This window comes from Cyprinodon tularosa, unplaced genomic scaffold, assembly GCF_016077235.1.
Source record: "Cyprinodon tularosa strain WSP-4 unplaced genomic scaffold, ASM1607723v1 ctg370, whole genome shotgun sequence".
Lineage (NCBI taxonomy): Eukaryota > Metazoa > Chordata > Actinopteri > Cyprinodontiformes > Cyprinodontidae > Cyprinodon > Cyprinodon tularosa.
This window is the reverse complement of record NW_024039086.1, coordinates 545262-572639: the sequence shown is the minus strand read 5'-3', so window position 1 is coordinate 572639 and position 27378 is coordinate 545262. Positions and strand designations below refer to the sequence as shown.

The 27378-nt window shown below is 40.8% G+C and overlaps 1 protein-coding gene across 1 annotated transcript in view; it reads left to right on the top strand.

Moving 5' to 3' along the window:
• The first annotated feature begins 344 nt into the window (after positions 1-344).
• The window catches only part of tube1 (tubulin, epsilon 1), a 62189-nt gene continuing 35155 nt past the window's right edge, over positions 345-27378 (top strand). The window contains exons 1-6 of the mRNA XM_038296509.1: positions 345-436; positions 506-579; positions 6694-6746; positions 6824-6881; positions 17395-17510; positions 22893-23014. Of these exons, the coding sequence (XP_038152437.1) occupies positions 412-436; positions 506-579; positions 6694-6746; positions 6824-6881; positions 17395-17510; positions 22893-23014 (448 nt within the window). The 5' untranslated portion in view covers positions 345-411. The remainder of the gene's footprint in view (positions 437-505; positions 580-6693; positions 6747-6823; positions 6882-17394; positions 17511-22892; positions 23015-27378) is intronic.

Here is a 27378-nt window from a genome sequence, read left to right as displayed (position 1 = left end):
ATTGGTTGGGTCTGAATAAATGTGTCTAATCTAAATTGAAGGTCCTTAAAAAGTTGTTTTGGACTTTCAAAAGGTTGTGACATGTAAGAAATTATCGTGATGTTATCTTTAACTTGTCTTTCATGTGATTAAAATTAGATCTAAGGCGCCTCCTATTAATTCTGACAGCAGCCGTCTGAACTGCGGTCTGACCCAAGATGGCCGCCCTATAGGCACGTAGACGCTCCCATTTGACGCGGGTAACGTCCAATGGGGTGGTTACTATGGTAATGATGTCATCAGCACAGGACCAAACACAGTGAAGGCGCGACTCACCACAGCCTTCAAAAGTGTTTCGCTGCGGTCTGCAGCTAACTAAATGAACCCGTAGGGCCTAGCTAACGCTACAGGACGGTCTAAGCCGCTGCTGCCATGACTCAGTCCGTTATTGTTCAAGGTGAGCGGACCTAAAGGACTGCTTTGCTCCATGGAAGCTCTGATATCTAAACTGAAATCTTCTCCCTAGTCGGACAGTGTGGAAACCAGGTCGGATGCAGGTTCTGGGATCTGGCTCTGCGCGAGCACGCGCACGTCAACAAGGTAGGCGCGCGCAGCGAAGCAGCCATCTGAGCCTGTTTTCACAAAAGGGTCTGTTCGAATTCATGGGCTATATCCTCCAAGGTCGCGGTCTACCTAGACTGGATCCTTAGAAGTCCGTGAAAATAGGGAGATCGGAAGAGTTTTAGCTGTGAATTCAAAAATTTCCACCCTTCAAGTGAGTTTTACCGCCGTAGGCTATGTTGCTTAGCAACCGTGACAGTGACACACAGGAAAAGACTGAATACAGAAGTTTTCAAAACTGTTTGTTGGACAAAGACTACACTCACAAGAATCCAGAATGGAATAAAGGTTCCAACCAGCAGGAGCAGGAACAAATAAAATCAAATGTAATGATAGAAACCTGTCAGTTAAATAACCTGCTGCTGTCATTCTGCACATCTCTGATGTTGCTGCTAGTTTCAAATATCCATTCCTGTAAAAATGTCCATAGCTGCATATTGGTTATTTATTCTCCAGTTTTAAATTGTTAAAATGCTTTACAGTATTTTATTGTTTATATTTTAACTCTTCCCTATTATGTTATTCTTATACATTTTTCTAAGGTCCACAGTTGTGTGACCATTTTCATTAATCTCTCTGCTGCTGTAAATTTGCCCATTGTGGAACAATAAAGGGATTTTCTATTCTATTAAAGGAGTAGAAATATATAAGTAAATCTAAACAATCTATGTGTAAGAAATATATCTGCAAAATCTCTAATATTCAACAACAATAGATTCTTAGTAATGCACATTAAGCAAAACAGCAAAAAAATAAAACCATCAGATTTATAGTCTCCACTCTGCAGATATCTGTCCTTAAATTACAGCCAAGCCTATTTACGCAGTAACAGATTAAAATCTATAGATAAGTCAAACATTATCCGCCACATATCTGACTCTAGAACCATTAAAACAACTATTTTCATTAATTTCAGACAGAACTATTCAAATATTTGTATTATATTAAACTGAACTTCCAATATTCATCACTGTTCGGCGCCAAGTAACCTTTCCTCTGATCATGGAGCAGCCGGCTTGCTTGGACTCGCTATGAATCCTGGGATATCCAAGGATACCGAGGATACATCGGATCCGTCCTTCAAATTGGGCAAAAAGAAGGCCGCATAACGAGGAGTCTTGGAATCCGAACACACCTCGGCGCGGCGCTATGACGTAATCTTCCTTCGAATCTGGCCTTCTGAGGACGCAGCGCATTAATTTGAACAGAGCCAAAGAACCCTGAAACTAAACGGTTTGACCCACTGGTCGCTATTCACTGGATTGCTGATTGCTCGTTGGTGGTACGGAGTTGAAGTGAAGCCACCGGCCGCCATATTGGTACTCCCTAGTTAGAGTGGTTGCAATGTAAACGATGGCATTGAACAATGATTTTCTCATTTTTATTAAAATTTTTATAAAAAAATGTTTTAAAGATAAATTAATCACTTTGACACACACTGGCTGTTTTATATCATCAGTAGATTAACTTATAATAAATAAAATAGGCTGATCACATTGCATAGTCAATATGAGGTCCATGAAGTCTCTAAATCATGTAATATAACATTATACAAATCCATCCATCATTAATGTGTTTAATGGAGCAGAATAATACAGATGTGCTGAAAGTGCTAAATTGATGATACACATGTAATGATGACATTGTTATGATAATTACATCTTACATATAATTTAGGATTTCACATAAAGACTGAATTACAAGCACATGTCTGTTAATGCTATAGTATTTTACTGTTTGCATGATGCCGTATACTTTTATCCTGTGTCTGTGCATCAGCCTTTAAATCTAACATTCATTTTTCAAAAAAGCTAAACTAATTAACCAATTGAATAACTAAAGTTTCAGTTTCTACTCTAGAAAAATCACATAAATTGGTAAAATATCAGCCAACATCAAGCTCATATTTTGCTTTTTGCTCTTAGTTACAACAAGAATCTGATCATTTGAAAAAAAACTATACATACAAGAACATATGCACACACTGACAGTGAAATTACCTGTGGAACATCTTCCCACAGCAGACAAACTGATTGTTTTTGCAGCCAAATGCTACACATGTACGCAGTTTCACTGCACATCTCCGTGGGAGTGGGGAGTACCAAGATGGCGGAAGGTGGCTTCACTTTTTTCAGGCTATCAGCAATCCAGTCAATAGAGATCAGAGGTTTAACCTCACTAAGGTTGAAGTTATCCATGAAGCATCTCTAGAAGAGCCTCTAAAGATGGAGTGACTGCAGCAGAGAAGATGACAGAGAGAGCTGAAACAGGGAACACATTAACCTCTATCTCAGGCCATTGTTAGAATAGTCTGTGTTGTGCATACTGTAGTTGTATGCACAACACAGACTGGAGGGGCTGCTCACCTGTTTAAATAGAGTGTGAAGGAAAAACTGGACTTGGATTATCCACCTCTGTAAAGAGGAACTAAACATTAGTATCCTGAAAACATAAAAATATCTCAGAAATGTGTATAAATATCACTAAACAAGACTATGTGCAGTCATATAGGAGTACACTATATCAGGGATGTCAAAACAAATACACCAAGGGCCAAAAAAACAAATTAGCTATAATCTATAATCTGGTTAAATGTTTATAAAAACTCAATTGAAATGAACATAGCCTATTAAACCATGACCTAACACATTGTTTATTAAAAATAAAATATGAATATGAATATTATTAATAAACTTTTATTATATTAATAAACTTATTAAGATAAATGAAAGTGCATGCATTATAAACCAAAAATGCATTTCTGTGCTGCTCTATGATCCTGATGCTTTCTAATAGTAAAATAAGAAAAAAAATCTAATTAGTTGTATTCCTCTCATGGCTCTGATCTGCAATTTTCCCTGAATCCATTCAACTGAAAAAAATTTATAAATAAAATGAAATACAAAAATCTATGGCACACAGACAGAACAATACTTCCTTCAAAGAAAAGTCACATCTTGTACAAAGAAATGTAAAAATGTTGTGATGAATTATGGCAGCGGATCCAGAATTCAGCCAAAGGTTCTTTAAAAAAGGAATTTCTTAAACAAAAAGCAAAGCAATACCAAAAAGGACCGAAGAATCAAAAAGACTACAGACTGCAGGTGTAAGCAGAGGCTGATTGAAGCTAAAATAAAAGGAGCCTGGATGGAGGGAGGGGTGATGGAGACACGCTGCAGAGTGAGGGGCAGGTAGATCCGCACGCCAGGCACAGAATACCAGGAGGTGAACAGACGGCACAGTCAGGGCAGAGGTCCTCGCCTGTAAGCAGAGCTCCGTCTCCATCATGCGGATCCCACCTGCCTCTCGCTCAGCAGCGTGTCTCCATCACCTGCAGCATCAGCACCGCTCCTCCCTTCAGGCTCCTTTAAATTTGGCTTCAATCAGCCTCTGCTGACTCCTGAGCGCAACAGTTGCAGAACAAAGTTAGTGCGCTCTGCCTCCTCAGACAACCGACTTCAATCCAGCTTGTATTGTTAAAGGTGGAAAAAACCAAAACAATCCAAACATGCAAAGCACAACAAAAACTTAAAATAAAAGAAAAATACAATCATGTTTTCTCCTGGGAATGTAGTGTTGGTGCCTGCAGCTCAACCACACCAACACTACATTTCCCACAATTCAACGGTAGCCCGCAAATTCACAGCAGAGCGCACCAGCAGCGGTGGCCAGTGGGCTGGTTCTAATGGTAATATCATCTAGGGCGCCGTGGATAAACAATTGACTTTGACATATGTGCTCTATATGCATACAAGCAGGCTGCATTGAACACGTCTTTGCAATATTTCCCAGGATGATAGAAGTAGCCACAGCCTAAATGGTCGTCCAGAAATGTGCTGTAAGCTGCCATCAGACATGCAGTAATAAGGCAGCAGACTGTGTGCTGACTGAAGGACTGAAGAAGATCAAACCGGCATCTGTGCACAACGACTTTACTCCTTCTTCCATCAAGGTGACAATGATCACAGCAGCACAATGTTTCTGGAACCAACTGTGTTTTCTGAGCATCCGTTTTTTTCTTTACCTCCATCTCATTTTGCACAAAGTATACAGTATTATTATCTAGTTTGTGGACTTATTTATCTGGGTTTTTATGCTTGTTTTTTGTATTTCATTGTGGTGTTGTGCTGTTTTCAAAGTTACTGTTAGTAATAAGACTCCATGGTTTAAAATCATACATGGCACAGAAGGTTCCGCTCTTTAAATCAGTCCAGGCCCGTCTTACGTTTGCCCACGGCCATTGGGACGATCCAGAAGAGTCATGGAAGAAGGACTTTTTGGTCTTGATTCCACTCGGAGGAACAAGAATGCACCATCCCTACTGTGAAGCATGGGGGTGGACGCATCATGCTTTGGGGGGTGTTTTTCTGCACATTGGACAGGTCGACTGCACTGTATTAAGGAGAGAATGATGAGGGGGCCGTGTGTCCATCCGTTAGAGCGTTGGAGACAGGTGGAGGTTGGGTCTTCCAACATGGAAATTACCCGAAGCACACAGCCAGGATAACCAAGGAGTGGCTCTGTAGGAAACATATCGAGGTTCTGGAGTAGACTAGCCAGTCTCCAATGGGGCTTACTGACAGCCCCATCAGCAGACAATGCAGGATAATGATGCACCAAGCAGGGGGTTATAGCCAGCAGCTGTCAGACGATGTCACTGTAACACTCCACCTTAAGGTCATAGGGAAGCGGCTGTTCCAACCGTTGCATTTCCGAATTCTCTCGAGTGGTGCATGACTTTATATGGTCTTTAAAACAGCAATGGAACAAAGTTCATTCCTTGCTTTTGTACTTAGCAGGTTCCCTTATGTGTGAACTGCACCCAAACTTCAGTCAATTAGTTCAGTAAATTTACTTCCATAGAAGATGCACTATAAGGCAGAGGCCTTTGCTGTGCTCTGTTCAGCTGCTCTGCATGTAATGAAAACTCTCTGGAGGTGATGGAACCAATAAGGACATTTGCTGCAAACACTTTGAGAATGTGATTTTTTTTTACTATTTTAATTAAATTAAACCTCAAAAGATGCATCAAATGTTTTTTTTTTTTTATTTAGTTTTGGCGGTATTATGGGCTTGTTCTTTTAGACAGTTGTCTGACAGGAAAGGGGCTATGACAGAGGGGGAGAAACTTGCGGCAAAGGACCACAGGTTGGATTGAAACCTGGGTCGGCCGCGTTGAGGACTAAAGCTTACTTACATGGGTCGTGTGCGCTACCCACTGCACCACCAAAGCACGCCCCGGCAAGGTTAAATTGACTGTATGCCTGCGATCGTTCAGGGAAACCAACCTTGAGTTGAATTTAACTTTTATCAAGACTAATGATGACGCTCCAACTCTGCTGACGGAAAACCAAACTGGTCCTTTTTTCACAACCTGATAAAAAAGTGGAAATAGAATCAGTCCTGATGGATCGCCGCCGAAATTCTCTTGAGTTCTTGAATAGGCTCCCCCTTGCCCTTTTTGCTGGAAACTTCTGTGCGTCCCTAGAAATTCCAGACCGACTGTGCAGAAGCATACCAGCAAAACTGGTTTGCGACCAGACCCAAGCGACATTTAATGTGTTTCAGTTGGAGTATATAAGTATAATCTGCCCTTAATGCATCTTGAGAGACCAACCACTGAACAGCTATACCTATACTTTCAGTTGAAGCTCCATTTCTCTGCAGGACAGTCTTGGACTGACTTTTCTCCTTAGGCAGATTCAATAAACCAATTTTCATCCATTTGGTGATTCTTTGTTTTTCATGTAATTATGTTTTCCTTAAATAAGCCTCATTCCTTTCAGCAGCATTTCTTCTTCCCTCTGGGATTCTCAGTTGACTCTAGATAATCAGATATATATTTGGTTTTAACCTTTGTGATGAATCAGTTTCAAAGTTTCCTGTTAATCGTTTCTGTTTTTCTTTTTTGGTCAAAATAACTTCAATCCTTTGCCTCTGGCCTTTATCCCTTTCAGCTGAGTAACTCTGCACTTCAGCAAAGCCTGTAGGTCTGAACAGGACCTTTAGCTTTAGAAAGCAGACCTGTTCTCTAAAGGGAATCCAGCGACTCGTGTTTGGATGGCTCATTCTAACATCCTTTGTCTTCCTTAGAAGGGACAGTACGACGAGGCCCTCAGTAGCTTTTTCAGGAATGTGGATCCCAGGTAACCAGCATCAGCGCAAACAGAGCTGTGGTGTAGCTGTAGGAGAGTCCATTCTCATATTTGACGTTTGTTTCCAGGAGAAGCGATGGAGGATCCTGTTGTGTTGGAGGGAGGATCCAACATCTGAAGGCCAGAGTAAGTCCAACCAACTTATTGGTAGAAATTCCCTCTTAGATTTCTCTCAAATACCTGCAGTGTGAAAACTAAGACTGACAAAGTAATCGATTATTGAAATAATCGTCAAACTAATTTAGTAATCGATTAACCGTTACCTGGAGTATAGAGACTGTAAAACATGCCTTTAGCTGACAGAGCCAACCACTTAGAGCAGCAAATATACCAAGATTGTAAAAAAATATATATAAAATTTTACATTTAGGATAAAAATATTTTCTTTCTTACAACATGGGAAAAGTGGAAAAGTTTTAGTTTTACCTGGTTTCATAAAAAAAAAGAAAAAAAAAAGTTTTCTTTAAGGAAGCTTTGGCTATCTGATTATTAATCGATTAATTGGAAAAAATAATCAACAGATTTATTGATTGGCAAAATAATTAATAATAAAATACTTTTGATTTATACTGTACTTTTCATCAAAAGATCTAAGAGTGGTACAGGTACAAAGAGAAAAGCATGAAGAGCTATTTTTAGAAGACAGAAAAATGTCTAAAGGAGACCTAAAGTCGTAGGAAAGTCATATTTAAATGTCAAATAATTCCGGCTTAAACATGTATATAAATCTACTCTTATATTATCTCAAAATATTGTCCCAAAATTAAGAAAATTTCTATTTAAAAAAAAAATCTTGTCTTAAAAATCTGGGGTTTTTTCCCCGTAATCTTCTGCAGGCCAGTTAGTTATAGGTCAGCCTGAACACCTAAATTTGGCCAATCATATGGGGGGGGCATGTCCATGGATGATTTGGTGTGTGAGGAGGGAAACCTTGCACTCAATCCTGGTGGAGATGGGAAGGAAGCCAGCTGTTGTTAGCTGCCATTAGTTTGAAAGTAAACAGCATTTTTAACCAGATAAAGTGTAAATAACTATAAAATGATTTTGGATAAATGTAATGATTACTGTAATTAAATTGTATTTATGAAGTAAATGTAAAGGTATGTTAATAAGTAAAGGTATGGATTACTCACAGATCACACACAGGTGGATGGAAATGCTATTTAATGGAAAACCTGCTGAATTTTTCACAGTTCTTGATAATAATCACCTCCTCTGGAGGTTTTTTAATGTGCTATTTTTATATATATTTTTTGAGAGTAAAACTTGCATCCCATGTTTCTGGCATTCGCTCATTGAGATAAGACATGTCTCCATATCTGCCCTGGGTTATTCTGCTTCTGGTCACTCTGTACTGTACTTCTGGTTAACATTTATGTCAACAACCTTTATCATGTTTTGCTCTGAACGTACTCCATAGTAAGCCCATATCAGTTAAGGTGAGATAATTTCCTGCTGACATCTCCTTTATCTCCAAACAAACATCCGCTTCAATAGAGCTCTCCAAACTATTTGGTAAAAGGTCAGGTGGGATGTCTTATGGTGGCTTTAGAGCCAAAATGTCTCAATTACTCTGAAATATTGTCTTTTTCAAAGTTAGTGTATTCACCGCTTTAATTCAGTTTATTTACATAGCACCAGTTCACAACACATGTCATCTCAAGGCACTTTCCAGTTCACCAGATCATCCAGTTAAATTGATTCAAAATTTTCTATCTAGGGAAAACCAGTTGATTGCATCGACTCTTTGACTCGAAGGCAATCCCTCACACTAAGCATGCTTGTGGTGACAGTGGAGAGGAAAAACTCCCTTTTAACAAGAAGAAACCTCCAGCAGAACCAGGCTCAGTGTGAGCGGCCATCTGCTGAGGCTGACTAGGGTTCAAGGAGACACAAACAGACATAGAAAAAGAAGCATAGATACTAAAGGCAGCTGTAAAAGGCAGCCCCGTCCAGGAAACTCACAACCAGGCAGACGATCTCCGAGCCAGCTCCCATGTCAGAGGATGAAGAGAGCACATCCAGTTAGTCACAGTCAGAGAAACAGGACTACACTGGAAAAACAGGTCGATCTCCAACATCTATAAACAAAGGTGTTGATGGAAGCAGCACAGCTGATATTTCTCTCCAGGATGGAGTCACAGCCAAACAGGAACAGACCAGATGAAGCTACTATGAGAAAAAGCAGAGAGAGCAGAACGTTAGAGATTGAACTAACATATTCTGCAGAGTGGGAGAATAGAGATAGAATGAAACAGAATGATGAAAAAGGGGTCCCTATGTCCTCCAGCAGTCTAAGCCTATAGCAGCATAACTATAGAGATAGCTCAGGATAACCTGAGCCACTCTAACTATAAGCTTAAACAAAAAGGAAAGTTTTAAGCCTAGCCTTAAAAGTGGACAGGGTGTCTGCCTCATGGACTAAAACTGATAGTTGGTTCCACAGGAGAGGAGCCTGATAACTAAAGGCTTCCTGTTCTCCTGTGGCCACATCCAGTGAGGTTCACTATGACCCATCTGACTATAAACCTCAGAAGCTCTGGGACATCTATTCCTAGACCTATATTTGCAAAACAGAAACCAAAATAAAGATATTCTAGGACTGTAGTCATAGAAACATGCAGCTGCATGATTCAAAGATAAAAATAAAAACAATCAACTGGACTTGGTTCCAAATGTATGGACCCTTTCGTCTGTTGCAATTTGCATTTTTTTCAAAATAAAACCAAGGCTTTGTTGGGCTACTGTATAAAACCTGGAACTCAACACTATTTCTGACATTTTGAATTGAAAAAGCTTCCTGGTTGACTTAAATGACTGAGAATCTTCGCCAGCATGAATCTACATGGAGATGCACTTATATCCGTTACCTGGAACATCCTTGTCTGTAATTGTCTTTTTCTGAGACATCTTTCCCTGTCATTTCCTGCAGTCCATGTTGGGTGTGGTATACACCATGTTACTAAACAGCATAGCATGGTACCCTTTAAATAAGGCGAAAAATCTGCAGCCTTTATCATCCAAAGGACGGTTCTTGGTCCAGGTCCAGCTAAATAAGATTCCTTCAAAGGGAACATCATTTGGATGAACATATACTTAAGAAAATTAGTCGTTAGTTTATTTTTGGTTTAAAAATGAATACATTTTCATCTATAAGATGTTATTTGTGGAAAATAGCCAATCAAAGGACGTAAAATATAGTAAAAAAGGATTTTACCCATACCTTTAGTCTCACTCTCTTGTGCAAATTCAGAGCAGTTATTTAATGAGTAAATATTAAACCTGCAGTATTTGTAAACTGTAAAGTTCAAAGATGCCTGTGATGCTAATTATAGGACTCACCCTCGTTTATCACCGTTTTTCTGTCAGACCAGCATACCAATAATCAATACGCATGCGCAAGACGTCAGATTTGCGTTTATCCCTTAAGTTTGGTATGAAAAATAGATTTTAAACTACCTCAACGGGAGTGCATCCCTTTAGTAACGTACAAAAAAACTATTTAGAGGAAAAGTCTGGTCTACAAAGAATAACCAATGGATCATTATTTATACCTTAAACTAATATGTTTGCAATGATTTAATGAATTTAGTGTTAATTAGTAAAACAATTAACATAATAATTTTCTATGCGATCACTGAGTCTGGGAGCGGCCATTTTTGCCCAAATATAGTAACCCCTCCCTCCTGCCATCTTCCAGCAGTGACGTCACGGTGCGGTAAGCCTAGCGCCATTCTCTCTGCTTTACAAGCAAAATCAATGGGAACTACTAGACACATCTGCAATCAACAACAATTATTGAAGAATTCCAGAGGACTTCACCATTGAAATTCACCAGAGCTATAGTGAAACTGACAATGCCCACGTGCATGGCAGCTGGAAAGTGGAAAAAAAAAAAAGAAGTTATTTCATCTTTCCGATTCCTGATCCTCCACGGACGGGTTCATGCACTGGGACTTGATCAACAGCCGATACCGCACCGTGACGTCACAAACCAGTAGGTGGTGTTAGTGTTCTTTGACCAACATGGATGCCTCCAGTAAAGCACATTCAAATGAAAATTACTCTGAATTAAAAACACTGATCATTTATTGAACAGTATGTAATACTTTAATATTTAAAGTACTTTCAGAAGTTTGAATTCTGAATATGAGCGGACTTTTCCTTTAAGGTCAGGTCACCATATGCTTCAAAAAACACCAAAAAGTAAGTGATTTGTTTTCTTGTACATGCCTAGGGGATACACGCCCATTGAGGTAGTTTAAAGTGAATTTTTTTGTAGAAAACTAAAGGGATAAACTAAAGGAAAAGATGGGTATTGACTATGGGTATGCTGCTCTGACAGACAGGGTTCCCGCGGGTCCTTAAAAAGTCTTAAAAGGCATTGAATTCTTCAAAATAAAACTAAGGCCTTAATTGGTATTAAAATGTCTTAAATCAGTCTTTTGTAGGTCTTAATTTTTAAAACATCATAAATAGGATTATTTTTATAAGGATTTATTTTTGTAATCTAAATAAAACGTTAAAATTGACCTTTTTTTTTTTTTTTTTTTTTTTATTTAAAAAAATAATGGCTCGCCATTATTGGTTCCGTCCCGATAGCGGAACCAATAAAAGCGTTGTTGCGGCCGGGACATTTGGGAGATGCGCCATTTACTTTTTGTATGGAAAATATGAACAAATGTAAATTGTCTATTCAGCCAAGAGTTTTCTCCATGGCTAAAACCAGGGAACATACATGAGGCTCAGTGGATTTTGTGCAAGAAGTGATTTAAGCTCAGAACGATGGGAATTAAGGCAGTGGATTCGCACATGCAAAGCATGAAACACAAAGCGTCAAAATGAAGTTACAGAGAAACAGCCGGTATTTCTCAGTTTAGTTCCACCCTTGTCTCTGCAACGCCTCCACTTATCACCAAATCAAACATACTAAGAAAACCATACAAAGAAAAATAGCTGCAAAAAAGACTTAGCACTGGTTATGTTGTGGCTTTAAAACTGATTAGTTTTGTTCCCTGCTAAAACAAAGTTTGTGAATTCAGTTAAATAATTGTTAAAATATATCTGTCATTTGTGTGTTTTTAGCTTTCTTCCTGTATGGGAAGCTTTTAAAAATATGAAACATTAGTGCAGTGGTTTATGTTAAAATAAACCTTTGGGTTAAGTTGTCACAAGCGGGTTTTTCTTGTGTTTCTTGTGAATTTGGTCTTAAATTTTTATTTCAAGTGGCATTAAAAAGTCTTAAAAAGTCTTAAATTTAACTTGCCTTATGCTGTAGGAAATCCAGGATGCTTTTGTTTTGTTTATTAGCATGAGTTACTGTATGACAGAGCAGCAGGGATGATTGTAGCAAACAAAGTGAGACCCGTTAATTAATATTCCATCAATGAATACTGAAGCAAAATGAAATGAAGCGGTCAAACAAAATTACGGCAGTCCCACCCTTCTCTTCAGTGAGACAGGTGCGTGCACACCTATTGGTGCACACCCGCCTCCCTTTGAGGCTCAACCTCCATAACGCACATGGATACCCAGGCACACCATGCAACACATAACCTTTTATATCTCCTATATATTCATTCGATGGTGTTGATTGCTATGTGTCTTGAACGCTGTGAAAACTCACACCACTGACTGCAGGTATTGCAGCAAACAGCAGATGGCGCTGCTGCACCAACACTGAGTCTGTATTTTCTCTATTAAGAGAGAGGGAAAAAAAGGCCAAGACTGGTTTATGGACCCCTGGCATGCATTCAAACCCCCATGGGCATGTCTACCTGTTCCTGATCCTGAATTCTGTTCAACCTTTTCTAGAGGAACAATCATTTTTGTCCAGGCCTGTTTTATTAGCTGCTTTAGTTTTATGTCTCTGTTCAATTACGATTTGAAAGCTCATTTTTATTGGTTAATTTAAAGTCATTTGTTATTAATGCTTTTGTCGGTTTCATGTCCTTTCACTTACTTTTTTTTGTTTGTTTTTTTTGTTAGCTATGTGTTTTTTTTCCCGATAGTGTGTCAATCAAATGAAAGATGGCTTTATCTTATGCATGTAACTAATGTCCCCTGAAGGAGGGGAAGAGGAACTACATGTCTGCCCTGCTGCTAATCTGGGCCGAGGAAAGAACAGCCATCAAACAGTACAGACAGACGCTTATGTAGTGCAGACGAGGCTTGACGCTTGTCATCAGTACATCATTTTTCCTAGTAGGAGGGAATAGAGTTATCTTGAGCCAGGGCACGCTGGGGCATGAGGTCCCACACTTCATGTGAGGTACCTTTTTACTCTGCATGCTGAAGCTTAACCCTTTATAGGGCAAGTTAGCGTTTTTGATCACTTGCAAACCCCTTACAAATGGAGTCCCCAGCCGTCCCTCAGTGAGCTCTAGAAGCACAAGATATACACTATATTGCCAAAAGTATTTGCTCACCCATCCAAATTATTGGAATCAGGTGTTCCAATCACTTCCATGGCCACAGGTGTATAAATTCAAGCACCTAGGCATGCAGACTGTTTTTACAAACATTTGTGAAAGAATGGGTCGCTCTCAGGAGCTCAGTGAATTCCAGCGTGGAACTGTGATAGGATGCCACCTGTGCAACAAATCCAGTCGTGAAATTTCCTCGCTCCTAAATATTCCACAGTCAACTGTCAGCTGTATTATAAGAAAATGGAAGTGTTTGGGAATGACAGCAACTCAGCCACGAAGTGGTAGGCCACGTAAACTGACGGAGCGGGGTCAGCGGATGCTGACGCGCATAGTGCGAAGAGGTCGCCAACTTTCTGCAGAGTCAATCACTACAGACCTCCAAACTTCATGTGGCCTTCAGATTAGCTCAAGAACAGTGCGCAGAGAGCTTCATGGAATGGGTTTCCATGGTCGAGCAGCTGCATCCAAGCCATACATCACCAAGTGCAATGCAAAGCGTCGGATGCGGTGGTGTAAAGCACGCCGCCACTGGACTCTAGAGCAGTGGAGACGCGTTCTCTGGAGTGACGAATCGCGCTTCTCCATCTGGCAATCTGATGGACGGGTCTGGGTTTGGCGGTTGCCAGGAGAACGGTACTTGTCTGACTGCATTGTGCCAAGTGTAAAGTTTGGTGGAGGGGGGATTATGGTGTGGGGTTGTTTTTCAGGAGCTGGGCTTGGCCCCTTAGTTCCAGTGAAAGGAACTCTGAATGCTTCAGCATACCAAGACATTTTGGACAATTCCATGCTCCCAACTTTGTGGGAACAGTTTGGAGCTGGCCCCTTCCTCTTCCAACATGACTGTGCACCAGTGCACAAAGCAAGGTCCATAAAGACATGGATGACAGAGTCTGGTGTGGATGAACTTGACTGGCCTGCACAGAGTCCTGACCTCAACCCGATAGAACACCTTTGGGATGAATTAGAGCGGAGACTGAGAGCCAGGCCTTCTCGTCCAACATCAGTGTGCGACCTCACAAATGCGCTTCTGGAAGAATGGTCAAAAATTCCCATAAACACACTCCTAAACCTTGTGGACAGCCTTCCCAGAAGAGTTGAAGCTGTTCTAGCTGCAAAGGGTGGACCGACGTCATATTGAACCCTATGGATTAGGAACGGGATGTCACTTAAGCTCATATGTGAGTCAAGGCAGGTGAGCAAATACTTTTGGCAATATAGTGTATGTTCAGCCATTCAGCAAAGATCCTACTACATGGCTGTACATCTTATTTTGGCATTTGACCAATTAGATGAGCCCTTAAATGATATATTACCCACTGTAAATTAATTTAAAAAAAGTTAACAAGTCAAGAAAAAAAGGTAAAAAGCTAATTGAAAAGTTAAAAAGTAAAGTTACAAAGTTAATAAGCCTAGTTAACAATAATGTTTCGTTTTATAAACTATATAAATGTAAGTGCCAGTATCAGCCTTAATGCCTCTAAGGTTATGTTATGTGTTGTGGTGCAGTTTTCTTCAACAAGCTTTGCTCAAACAAATGTGTGCTTGCATCACAGATCAGCTGCATTTAACCTGGGATTAGAACAGACAGGCTGTATTTACTGTGTCATAATGACGTTTTATTCTCCTTCCATACATTTATTCACCACTTTGTGTTGGTTTAAAATTCCAATAAAATTATCCTATAAATGCCTACAATTTCTCTCAAACATAAAATAGCATTACTAAAACTATAACTAGAAAATAACTGCAGTTTTACGATAACAGGTATAAGCACCAAAAGTATGCAGAATACCATCTAGGAAAACAGAGAAACGCACATGGGAGCTGGAAACACATGGTTTGCAGTAGCAGCAGACCTCATTGAGTGCAGCGAGAGTCACCTTTGAACAGGGAACAAAGGCATACAGTCATTGTGACTCAAGCATAACAGATTGAAAAACATTCTGAGCTATCTCTATAGTTATGCTGCTATAGGCTTTGACCGCTGGAGGACATAGGGACCCCTTTTTCATCATCCTGCTTCATTCCATCTCTATTCTCCCACTCTGCAGAATATGTTAGTTTAATCTCTTGGCTTCTGACTGTGACTAACTGGATGTGCTCTCTTCATCCTCTGACATGGACCTGGCTCGGAGCTCATCTACCTGGCTGTGTGTTTCCTGGACGGGGCCGCCTTTTACAGCTGCCTTTTGTATCTATGCTTCTTTTTCTATCTCTGCTTCTGTCTCCTTGAACCCCAGTCAGCCTCAGCAGATGGCCGCTCACACTGAGCCTGGTTCTGCTTGAGGTTTCTTCTTGTTAAAGGGGAGTTTTTCCTCTCCACTGTCGCCACTAGCATGCTTAGTGTGAGGGATTGTATTTGAGTCAATGAGTCGATGCAATCAGCTGGTTTTCCTTAGATAGAGAACTTTGAATTAATCTGACTGGATGATCTGGTGAACTGGAAAGAGCCTTGAGATGACATGTGTTGTAAATTGGTGCTATAGAAATTATCTGATTTGAATTCTCTGAAAAATCTTAACTTAAGCCATTGGATTCAAATAGTTGGTTCAAATTATTAGCTAGTAATGTAATGGTGTGTATCTGTGAGTCAAAATATGGCAGCCTGGGCTTGGCGTCATGTTCTTATCAGGACTCGCGTAATTTAAGACCACAGGCTACCTTAGTAGCATTGCCCACCATGTCTGTCTCTGTATGGGCACATTATAATACACATCTACTGATCCAGGAAAGCATCTTTGAACTGTATGGGATGGGTTATTTATATCCTGGATGAAAAGCAGACACATCTGCAGGAATGGTGACCAAAATCTTAAACATATTTTCAATCCTTTTTGTTAAATTTATTCAATTATAAATTATTTCAGTGTAAAAGGCAAAAAGGGGCAAGGTGCACTGAGTTTGGACAGTGACTGTAAACTGATAGGAAATTAGGGAGAAAATCCACTTTATAATGTATTTTTTTCCTGCATTAACTTCAAAATGTACTCTTGGAAATAAACCAACATCTATTAGCAGTGTTGAATAATCTAAAGTTATGTAAACAAAGAGGGAAGCACATACGTTTTTTAAACGGCATGCCACAGGATGACATGTAATCAAGGTCACAGGAAGAAACTGGAAAACCGCCAGCTGAGCATAGCACTGCAGTCATGTAACATGAAACACCATTCTCCACGCTGGGCACCCTTTACACAGTTTACACCACTTCTCTGGTCGCTGTTCAACAGCGTGGTTTGGGACTTAACTACAGTAACGTCTCAACACTCGCTGTTATCTAAAATGTGATACGACTTAATTTAAACATTATTTATTCCTGAGGCTTTCTTCCTTCTCAGTGTCAAAGTTTCTCCAGAGAGATTTTATATTTGAATATGATAAGCCAGCTTCAACTTTTATTGTTTTTAGAGAACTTATCTTTCAAGACTAGGCTTAAAACTTTCCTTTCTGATAAAGCTTATAGTTAGAGTGGCTCAGGTTATCCTGAGCTATCTCTATAGTTATGCTGCTATAGGCTTAGACTGCTGGAGGACATAGGGACCCCCATTTCATCATTCTGCTTCATTCTGTCTCTATTCTCCCACTCTGCAGAATCTGTTAGTTCAATCTCTAACGTTCTGCTCTCTCTGCTTTTTCTCATAGTAGCTTCATCTGGTCTGTTCCTGTTTGGCTGTGACTCCATCCTGGAGAGAAATATCAGCTGTGCTGCTTGTTTATAGATGTTGGAGATCGACCTGTTTTTCCAGTGTAGTCCTGTTTCTCTGACTGTGACTGGCTGGATGTGCTCTCTTCCTCCTCTGGCATGGGAGCTGGCTCGGAGCTCGTCTGCCTGGCTGTGTGTTTCCTGGACGGGGTCGCCTGTGGAGCTGGCTTAAAGTTGTCTATTGTGTCTCTGCTTCTGTCACCTTGAACCCCAGTCGGCCTCAGCAGATGGCCGCTTAAATTGAGCCTGGTTCTGCTGGAGGTTTCTTCCTGTTTAATTAATTTGACGTAATGGTATGGTGAACTGTAGAGTGCCTTGAGATGACATGTGTTGTGAATTGGCGCTATAGAAATATATATATGTATATATATATAACATATGACCTTTAAAAGCTCAGAGGTTCTTAGCTTCTAAAACTCAGGTCTGAAATGCCTGGTGAAGAGAGTGCGTGAGTGCGATTCCATTGAAGTGTACATGAGGGGCGCATCTCACATATTTACATCCACAGGCGGTCCTGATTGATATGGAAGAGGGCGTGGTCAACGGGATCCTGCAGGGCGCACTGAGGGAGGTGTTCGACAGCGCTCAGCTCCTCACAGACGTCTCGGGTTCAGGCAACAACTGGTGAGAGACAGACTCGCCACAGGAGTCCTTTGAGCTCTAACGGGGTGGAGCAACTGTGGTGCATCATATTTTTAAACATGTGGCAGCTATTTTACAGTCATTAACACGTGCTGTTACAACATGCTGATTGCTAATTGTTTTGTGCTTAGGGGTAGGAAATAAGCCAAATAGCTCTAATTGAGTTATATTGGTTTTCTTTTTTTTCTGGTAAAAGGATGTCAAATATCTTCACTAAAACCATCATTTTGATTGTGCTGTGAAGATGAAATGTACTGTACCTGAACTATCCAGTTCAGTTCAACTGTATCTGTGTTTTGATTTGGATTAGTGTCATTGTTTTTAATTTTCTGTGAATCATATCGCTGTACATCATAGGCAAGATTCAAAGCTTTGTGAAACAAGATGTGTGAAAATTTCCCTGCATGTGTTCTGCCACGTGACAGCGAGGCTGAAAAACCAAAGATCCATGTGAACTGAAGCTGTTAGTGACTCAGTGAGAAAAGAATTTAAGGCACATTAAAGGGGAGTTCCCACAGGACACTTTAAACCGCTTTAGCATCTTTTCTTTCAGGAACAATTACCTTTTTCATTCTGTAACTGCTGGCTGCACGGAAGCACGTTTCTTTTCTTAGTATAGTCATTATCTTGTGTCACACTAGGCGCTGACTGCACTGACGGCGGCTTTCATTCATTCCACCTCCGGAGATGTCACTGTTGCAAAACAAACTCTAGCTTTACACTTTGAGATCAGCTAGTTTTGAGTTATGTGACTTTGTTAAGCCGGCATCTGTGAAAAATCCAGAACACGTGTAGCTCTTATAGCTCTTATAAGTCTAGCAAATGGTGTTGGTGTGCCAGATAATCTCATTACATACAGTACAGTTACAATGTCTTGAAAAAATGTACTTTATATCCTTTTCTACATTATGTTGGGATCAATAATATTCTTTGATATGTTTTTTGTTTGTTTTTAGGATTTTATGCTGTGATCCAAAATGGTGTATGATAGTGAAGGTAAAGGTAGAGGATAGTATATTCTTTCAAATAAAGTTGCTGTGTAATCATATTCGTCCTTAAGCCGGGTGTAAGCTGTACGATTTTTTTTTTGCCCTTTTCGGGCCGAATCTCCAGCCGTGCGAGAATTCTTTGATCGGGCCGACTTTCAGCCTGATCGTGCGTCCTGCGTTGTGTAGTATACAGTGGGTTACGAGGGGCGACCACCTCCTGATAAGAAAACATAAGTTCAGGAGAAATCAAACAAGTTTGAAATTTATCCAGCAGTCATGAGGTGGTCGTGGACAAATCCTGCTGTTGAAGCAGAGCTACGAGCCGATTTACCAGAACCTCGAGCACTACGCATGTGCAAACAAGACAATTAGATTGCATCGGTCGCACACTGTCAGAACATGCATTGTGAGCTGTGAACTTTTAAACCCTGAGGTTTCTGTGTCCAACGATTGAAAATATCACACAGTGTATGCCCGGCTTTACAGCGGAGTCTGTAATGGAGTGTGTCTGATGAATGTAGCAGTGACGGCTGGTGAAAAATATTTTTGGTGGGGCTGATATAGCCTAGTGTATGTCTCCAACTAATCCAGAATAAGAATTCAAATAAACAATTGGAAATGAAATACAATTTAACAGTAATGATTTAATTTACTATATAATAACAGTAACAGTGATGATTTGGGTCACTGTGACGGGGTTCTTTGACCTTCAAGAATCCAGGCTCAGTCGGGTTACCGGTGTTGGTGATTTATTGTGCTCAAAAACTCAAAACAGGGTGCAAAAGAAACTAAACATATCCAAGATACTCTGGGCCTCAGCCTCCCTCCAGTTACCAGCAATGTAACAAAGAAACAGAAAACAGAAATGGCCGCTCTTCTTCCCACAGCCCTCATTAAATAGTTTAAGCCCCTCCCCTCAGGCTCTCTTATTTCTGATTTATTCGCATTAATCAGTTTTGTCCATATATTACCTCCACAAACAATTGATGTACAAAAACAAATAATTTTTACAACTTAATTCTTTTACACAGATTCATTGACTTATTCAATTACACCAAACTGGGTTTGAACCCAGCAAAGACGCAGCCAGACTGAAGATGACAAGTCCCCGTAGCATAAACACGTACACACCCACACCCCCCGCACACCCACACACACACGGCTAACCCCACTGAAATATTAAGTGTGCACCCTCAATACGCCAGCAGGTAACCAGGAACAGCTTGTGTGTTTTAAGTTCATGGAGCTACTGGTCTCAGCGCGAGTGTATTGGTCCTCACAAGCACAGTATAACAGGAATGTGTGTGTGGCACGCAAAGTTAGAGAGGTTGTTTTAAGTGACGAGGTGGATTCGTCACAGTCACAATAACCATGACATGAAATGTTCATATTCTACAACATGGATGTTCTTCTGGCAAACGGGTAGATAAATAAGGATCTCACCGAATTTGGTGGAAGCTGCATCTCGTTCGTTACATTCGCCATCTTCCCTCTAATTGTCTGCACCTGCGCTTGGGTTCAGAAGCCTGTTAAAGCGCAGTATTTTCAGCGCCCCAAGACCATAAAATTCTGAGACGCTGATTGGCCATTAAATTCACCTAGCAATAGTACACGATTGACAGATTCTCTGCATATGTGGGGCTGTCTGATCAGCGCCCCCAGAACAGAGACGGTAGGAGTCTGTCTGTGGAAATCCACAAATGAATGACAGTAGATAGGGAAATGTAGTTTATATAATTTGTTTTGCTTATAGGTACACAGTCTAGAGAGTAAAAGTGACATATATGAGTTAATTTCTAAAAATATGTTTTACGTTTCTCTCTTCTTATCAGGGAAGGAGGTGCCCCAGCGCCCCCTACGGGCCGGCCGCCACTGGAATGTAGACATGAAATATTTTCAAAATTGTTCTTCAAAAGCAGCCCTATCTCTGCCTAACCTCATGGTAGTACAATGTATTAAGTCTAGTCAAAACTCAATTCAGTTTGTTCATGAAGCGCCAATTTAAAACATGTCCTCTTAACACACTTTACATAATCAAATTATTCAGACTGACTGGTTTAATGTTGTATTGGATAATTCACTCCTAAATGACCAGCTAAAGATGGAAGACAGTCACCTACATTGTCCCTCATACTGAGTGTGTATGCTGGAGTAGAGAGGAAGAACTCCCAGAACACTCCATTGAACATCAAAAAACAGGCCTAACTTTATCATGATGAATGTTGTTAATGGCAGCAGTCCAGCTGATGCCTCCTTCAGGCATTGTTTCATGGCCAAACAGGAACAGACCAGATGAAGCTACTATGAAACGAAAAAAAAAACAGCATATAATGCCAGAAGATGAACTAACCAACAATGCAAAATAGGAGAATTAAAATGTATCACAGTGAGGAACAGTGGCCTCTATGTCCTCTAGCAGCCTAAGCCTATAGCAGCACAACTGTAGAGGAGGCTTCTACAATTCCCGTTTTCGAGGTTGTTTGCTGCACACTTTAGATGTGTCTCTGCTCATCTTTAAAAAAGTACTCAAAAGTACATCCATTTAAAAGTACTTAAGTATTCAAAATTACAAATTAAATTTTCAAATATTACTACATTTCTGTGTAATTTTCAGAGTAATTTTGCAAACTTTGTAACTTGTAATCCACCTGATGTATTGACACTCCAATTTTACGGCACCTGTAAAGAACTTAAGCATAAAAGTGCCGCAAAAAATAAGGGCAGCTATTTTGGAGAAAACAGGAGCGTCCTGAGTATCCTCACACTTTCACTGTGAAATAAAGGTTTAAACTTCAATCTATTACCACAAAGAAACTACAAACCTGCTTTGAGAACCTATCCTACTGAACAACTTGGCCACAAGGCAACAACTAACACCTTAATGAAATTTGTAACCTACAAATAATATCTGACCTGAGTTTCTCATTCCTATCTTGCATGTTTACACATGTTTTAGTTCTTCACCCTGGAGGTAGCTACTTCCTCCTCAACATGTCAAAGCTCTGCATATGCCTGCTAATGAGCGACCATTTGACCAAAGTCAAAAGACCATTTGAGTAAAAGTTAAGTGTAAAGGTACTCACAAATTTACTTCAATTCAATTCAGTTTATTTATATAGCGCCAAATTCACAACACATGTCATCTCAAGGCACTTTACAGTTCAACCAGATCATCCAGTCAAATTGATTCAAAGTTTTCTATCTAAGGAAAACCAGTTGATTGCATCGACTTATTGACTCAAATACAATCCCTCACACTAAGCATGCTTGTAGCGACAGTGGAGAGGAAAAACTCCCTTTTAACAGGAAGAAACCTCCAGCAGAACCAGGCTCAGTGTGAGCGACCATCTGCTGAGGCCGACTGGGGTTCAAGGAGACAGAAGCAGAGATAGAAAAAGAAGCAGAGACACAAAAAGCAGCTGTAAAAGGCGGCCCCGTCCAGAAAACACATAGCCAGGCAGACGAGCTCCGAGCCAGCTCCCATGCCAGAGGACGAAGAGAGAACATCACCCCAGTCACGGTCAGAGAAACAGGACTACACTGGAAAACAGGCCGATCTCCAGCATCTATAAACAAGGGTGTTGATGGAAGCAGCACAGCTGATATTTCTCTACTTAAGTACAGTAATAAAGTAAATTTTCCAAGTTATTGTCCACCACTGTATGGGTACAGTGGATTCAAAATGGCCCTTCCTAGGCAAACGCCAGCCGAATGGCAGCCCACTTCCCTGCAACCCCCAGTGAAATCCCCTCCAACATCCAGCCACTGGGGTGACCCCCTCTAGCATATTTTTTTACTCTGACTCCACCCTTTCACTGAATGACAGGGACTGACCAGGAGATGACGCTTCTCTTTAGCCCTTAATGTCTGCAAATCATGACAGTATTTTAGTACAAATATTGATGTTTAAAAAGGAATTGTAGGGGATTAGCCAAGGACCCATCAAGGAAAGTGGGGAAATTTTGAATGGCTACTACTGTATATATGTCACAATTGTTATCTTATATTCACTTTGAATGACAGACTCTAAAGCAAAGGGGGCGGAGCCACTCCTTAGCTACCGTTACTGGAAGACCCAGTCATGACCCATCTTTAACACCCTTACTCAGTATTACGGCCCATTATGCTGAAATGCAGTGGTGAGAACCCTTTTGCATTCTTCATCAGGAGCCTAGGTGTAGTGAATGCTCTCTGATAAGCCTTTCTATTGTCTCTCCACTCTACATCCATAAATTCTTTAAACATCACCCTGCCTCATCAGTTTTTAATCGAAGCACACATGGACAGGGAACACGTGGTCTTCCCATTTCCTCCGGTATTAGATTTCTACTGTGCATATAAACATGCTTATATTAATCTTTACGTGTCCATCCAGGGCTGTTGGTAACCTGACATACGGCTCTGCCTACAAGGAGTTGATAGTGGACAAACTGAGGAAGGCTGCAGAACACTGCGACTGTCTCCAGTGCTTCTTTCTCATTCACTCAATGGGAGGAGGTGAGTCACTCCAACACTCTGATAGAGAGAATAGATTCTTCAGAGTCAAGTTTGTTCAAAAATTGCCATATTTATATTTAAGGCCTGTCAATCTGGTATAACTTTAATATCTTTTTTTAAGGTAACAAAATAGTAGATGTGATTGCAAGCTGTTTTAAACTAGACATAATTTTTTTTTTTTGTTTACAGATTTTTGCATCTTCTGAGGTGTAAAGCTCTGTATGTCTAACAAACTGTTTGTGCAATCTGGGGTTTCTTCAGCCACAGAAGACACTTTTGTTTTGATGCACAGACATGCAGTGAGGCTTTTACCCTGCGTCCTATTAAAAAGTCTGTCTTTTGCTGCAAATAATCATATTACTGACATTTGATTCTTTTTTTAAAAGTGCAACAACAAACACTGAGTGTGCAAAAGTTAAGGAATTCCTTTCAAAGAAGAGAGGTTGCTGATATCTAACAAAACAGACCGAAGAACGCCACAAAAAGCCCTAAGTTAAAAACAGAGCATTTCTTATGTTGAATTTAATCAACATTTTGGTGATAAATCAACATAAATTAGTGTACATATTTTCTTGCTGTACTTGCTGTCTTGCTCCCTGTACTCGTTCGCTATGGATTAATGATGTCAATTGATGCTGATGATGGCAAGTCAAGAGAGATGCTCCTGTGACTTTGTGGACCTGAACTATGTTTGAAAATGCTTCAGCTTGGAGAAACTTCTCTCTGGTCCAGCTGCTGCTACTGGAAGAGGCAAACCACAGATTGGGATAGATTTCTGCAAGATCCTGAAATTAGAGAGCGCTCCAAGCTTCTCTCTCACCTCCTGCAGTGTGGAAAGTCTTACCTGAACAGCTTAAGTTGCAGCATCAACAGCAATGAAAAAGGAGAGCTCCAGCTTCTTCTGAGCGTCATGGCTCATCAAATTCTTAATGGGAGAACCTGCACTGTGTGGACCTCAGTGGTTTGTTTAGAACAACCTCAAACTTCATCCTCATAGATGTCCTTTGCTGACATCTTTGCAGGATTGTTTCACAGTTAAATAGAACCTAGCTGGAAAAAGCTACTACAAAATGAGAAAACAGAATAATGCCAAAAGTTTAACTAACAAGTAATGCAAAATTGGAGAATTGAAATGTATCACAGTGAGGAACAGTGGCCTCTATGTCCTCTAGCAGGCTAAGCCTATAGCAGCACAACTATAGAGCAGGCTTCTTCAATTCAGGTTCTCGAGGTCCAGTTTGCTGCACATTTTAGACGTTTCTCTGCAAATCCAGTTGCAACACTTGTTGCATGCTGGGAGAATGCATCGACTTGCTCACATGATGTTTCATACCACAACTCTACAGATGCTGAAGCTGTAGAATCTCACCTCCTCTGACAAGGACTGGGCCTCAACCTTAATGATGGGGTGATTTCTCACCTCAGTCGGTGCTTTTCTCACAGCAGCTGCCTCATATCTCAGGGGCTCAACACTCTTCACTTGACTTCCCAACCTTGTGTCAGTTTGCATCTTCAAAGTGATACCCACGTGTTTTATTTTAGTGTGGCCCATCTCTGAGTGGAGGCTGAAAATAGGGTGAAAGCTTGTGTATGATGCCAAAATAGTTAATGGAAGCTTTGGAAGCAACTTCCACAACCAAATTCAGGATATGAGCTCCATATGGCACAAAAAGAGCTCTAGGATTCATTTGTAGCAGGCTGGCTTGAACTCCCATGTTTTTCCCCTTCATGTTTGCCCCATTGTTGTAAGCCTGGCCTCTGCAGTCCTCAAAAGGAACTTTGATCTCTTCTAGTCTCTTTATGCCAAATTCAGACCTGTTGATTTCTCTGCCTCCAATAAAGCCATGCAATGTTCCTTTATGCTTCCTTCCTCCTCTGTCGGTCACACTGCAGGAGTTGATCAGTGCAGCTGATGCCTGGGGGACACTCAAGAATAATTGAGAAATGTTTTGCTTTCTTCATATCACTCTATTTCAGAAATTATCTTGCTGCCCATTAGATTGACTACCGTATTTTCACGACTATAAGGCGCACTTAAACGTCTTTTTTTTCCCCTCAAAATGTGTGGTGCGCCCTTTGGTGCGGTGCGCCTTATGTGTGTTGTAACTGCGACTTTTGAGACCACCTCATTGAGGAGATGATGAAAGAGTGGCTGAATGTAAGGAGACCACGTGTTTTTTTTCCACTCATCACCATCGCTGTTAATATGTAACTCCATGCGTGCCCATCTCACAGCTGATGTGAAAAACATGGGGAAACAAATTAACCCTGTGCTCGCTGTTCAACCGCTCGACATCGGTGTGAACCGGACCCAGCAGGTGCAGCAGAAGCAGCGAGTTTACATGCAAAGTCAATGGTTGACGCGCTTATAGGTGCAGCAAAAGGTCCTGCAGCGCGTTTTGAGCAGCAGGCGCAGCGCGTCGGGAGCGTTTAAGCATCTGACGCACCGCCAACGCGCTGCTGCTGCTCGAGATGGAAAAATTGAAGTTTTGTTGCTTGACGCGCCGCATCAACCAATCAGAAGCTGATCTGGGAGCTGACAGCGAGACAGACACAGCGCTCTGATGACATATGATATTAACGCAAATGAAAAAGGCTGGATGGATGAGGAGATGATGAAAGCGTGGCTGAGGCAGGTGTATGTGAGGAGACCAGGTGTTTTTTTCCACGCATCACCATCGCAGTTAATCTGTGACTCCATGCGTGCCCATCTCACAGCTGATGAGAAAAACATGGTGAATCAAATGGACGCTGTGCTCGCCGTTATCCCGGGAAGTCTGACAAAGGAACTTCCACCGCTCGACATCGGTGTGAAGCGGCCGTTCAAAGTAAGGCTGCGAGCGGCGTGGGAGCGATGGATGACAGACGGAGACCACAGTTTCAGGATAAGTGGAAGGCAGCGCCGGGCAAGTTACGCCACCTTTCGGATGGATTGTAGATGCTTGGACTAAAGTGTCTGCTGGCTCTGTTGTTCAAGCTTTCGCAAAAGCTGGCATTATTTCTGAGGAGCCGCGCTGCACGGAAAGTGACTCTGACAGCGAAGAATGGGAAACTGGCATGTCTGATTTAGCGCAGCTGTTTAATTCAGAAACAGAGGATGATGACTTTGATGGGTTTGATTAATACTTTGTAATAAATACATGAATAAAGCACAAACATACTCAGTTTTGCTCCCGCTCTATTTTTCTACCTGAAAACTTAATTCAACAGCAGCCTCCGGGCCGGGTCTCATCCTCTTCAGCGCGGTGGCTGGCAGGTGTTTTTTCATCTAAATAATCTAAATCTTGCAGCTATATTTGCTGTGATCAGTGGGAATAAAGTAGTTTTAATATGTTTTTAAGTGAGAAAGGCCACCTGAAAACTTAATTGCAGTCAGTTCATCCAGATTATCTATTTCTGTCGGAGGCGCTCAGACCCCCACATACCAGCGGTGCGCCGACAGTAGAAATCCCTTCAACAGCAGCCTCACCGCAGCGGCTGGCAGGTGTTTTTCATCTAAATAATTTAAACTGCAGGCACCAGGATACGGGCAATAAAAGCGAACATATTCCGTCGGCAGGTTTCAGGATTTTAAGTTAATTTAGGAGTAATCACAGCGCTCTGTCATCTGCGATGTGTCTGTCTCATGGCCAGCTCGCAGGTTTGATTAATACTTTGTAATAAATACATGAATAAAGCACAGTCATACTCAGTTTTGGGCCCGCTGTATTTTTAAATACGCAGTAGAGGTATTTAAAGGTAGTAGAGGACATGTACCTGTATATAAAAAACGCGCCCTATAGTCCGGTGCGCCTTATGTGTGTGTTAAATACAGTAATGGGACACATAACTGAGACTGCGCCTTTTAGTACGGTGCGCCTTATGGTCGTGAAAATACGGTAATGTAGGTGGGGCAACCTTGTTATAGTTGTAGGGAAGTCATATTTAAACGTCAATTTATTAATATAATTCTGGCTTAAACATGCATATAAATGTACTCTTTATCAGATGATATTGTCCCAAAAGTTAGAAAATTTCTATTTAAAAATAAAATCTGTCTTAAATGTCTTTAAATTGTTATCTTCTGCAGGCTAGTTAGTTCTACGTCAGCCTGAACACCTAAATTCGGCCAATCATATATCAACGTTCATCCGTCAATCAAATTTTTTCGGTCATAGCATCTTGATTCATATGTTGCAGCTAATACACGCAAAGGTTGAAATGAGAAATCATTTACGTTACAATTGAGTTACTAGCAAGAGGCCTTTTAATAGCCCATAGCTCACTGTCACTACATCACTAATAAAAATCGGCATAAATCTTCTGAACTTGCACTTTATGGCTTCTTTGGTCTTTTAACCTGATCCAGTTAAAAAATTAAGGTT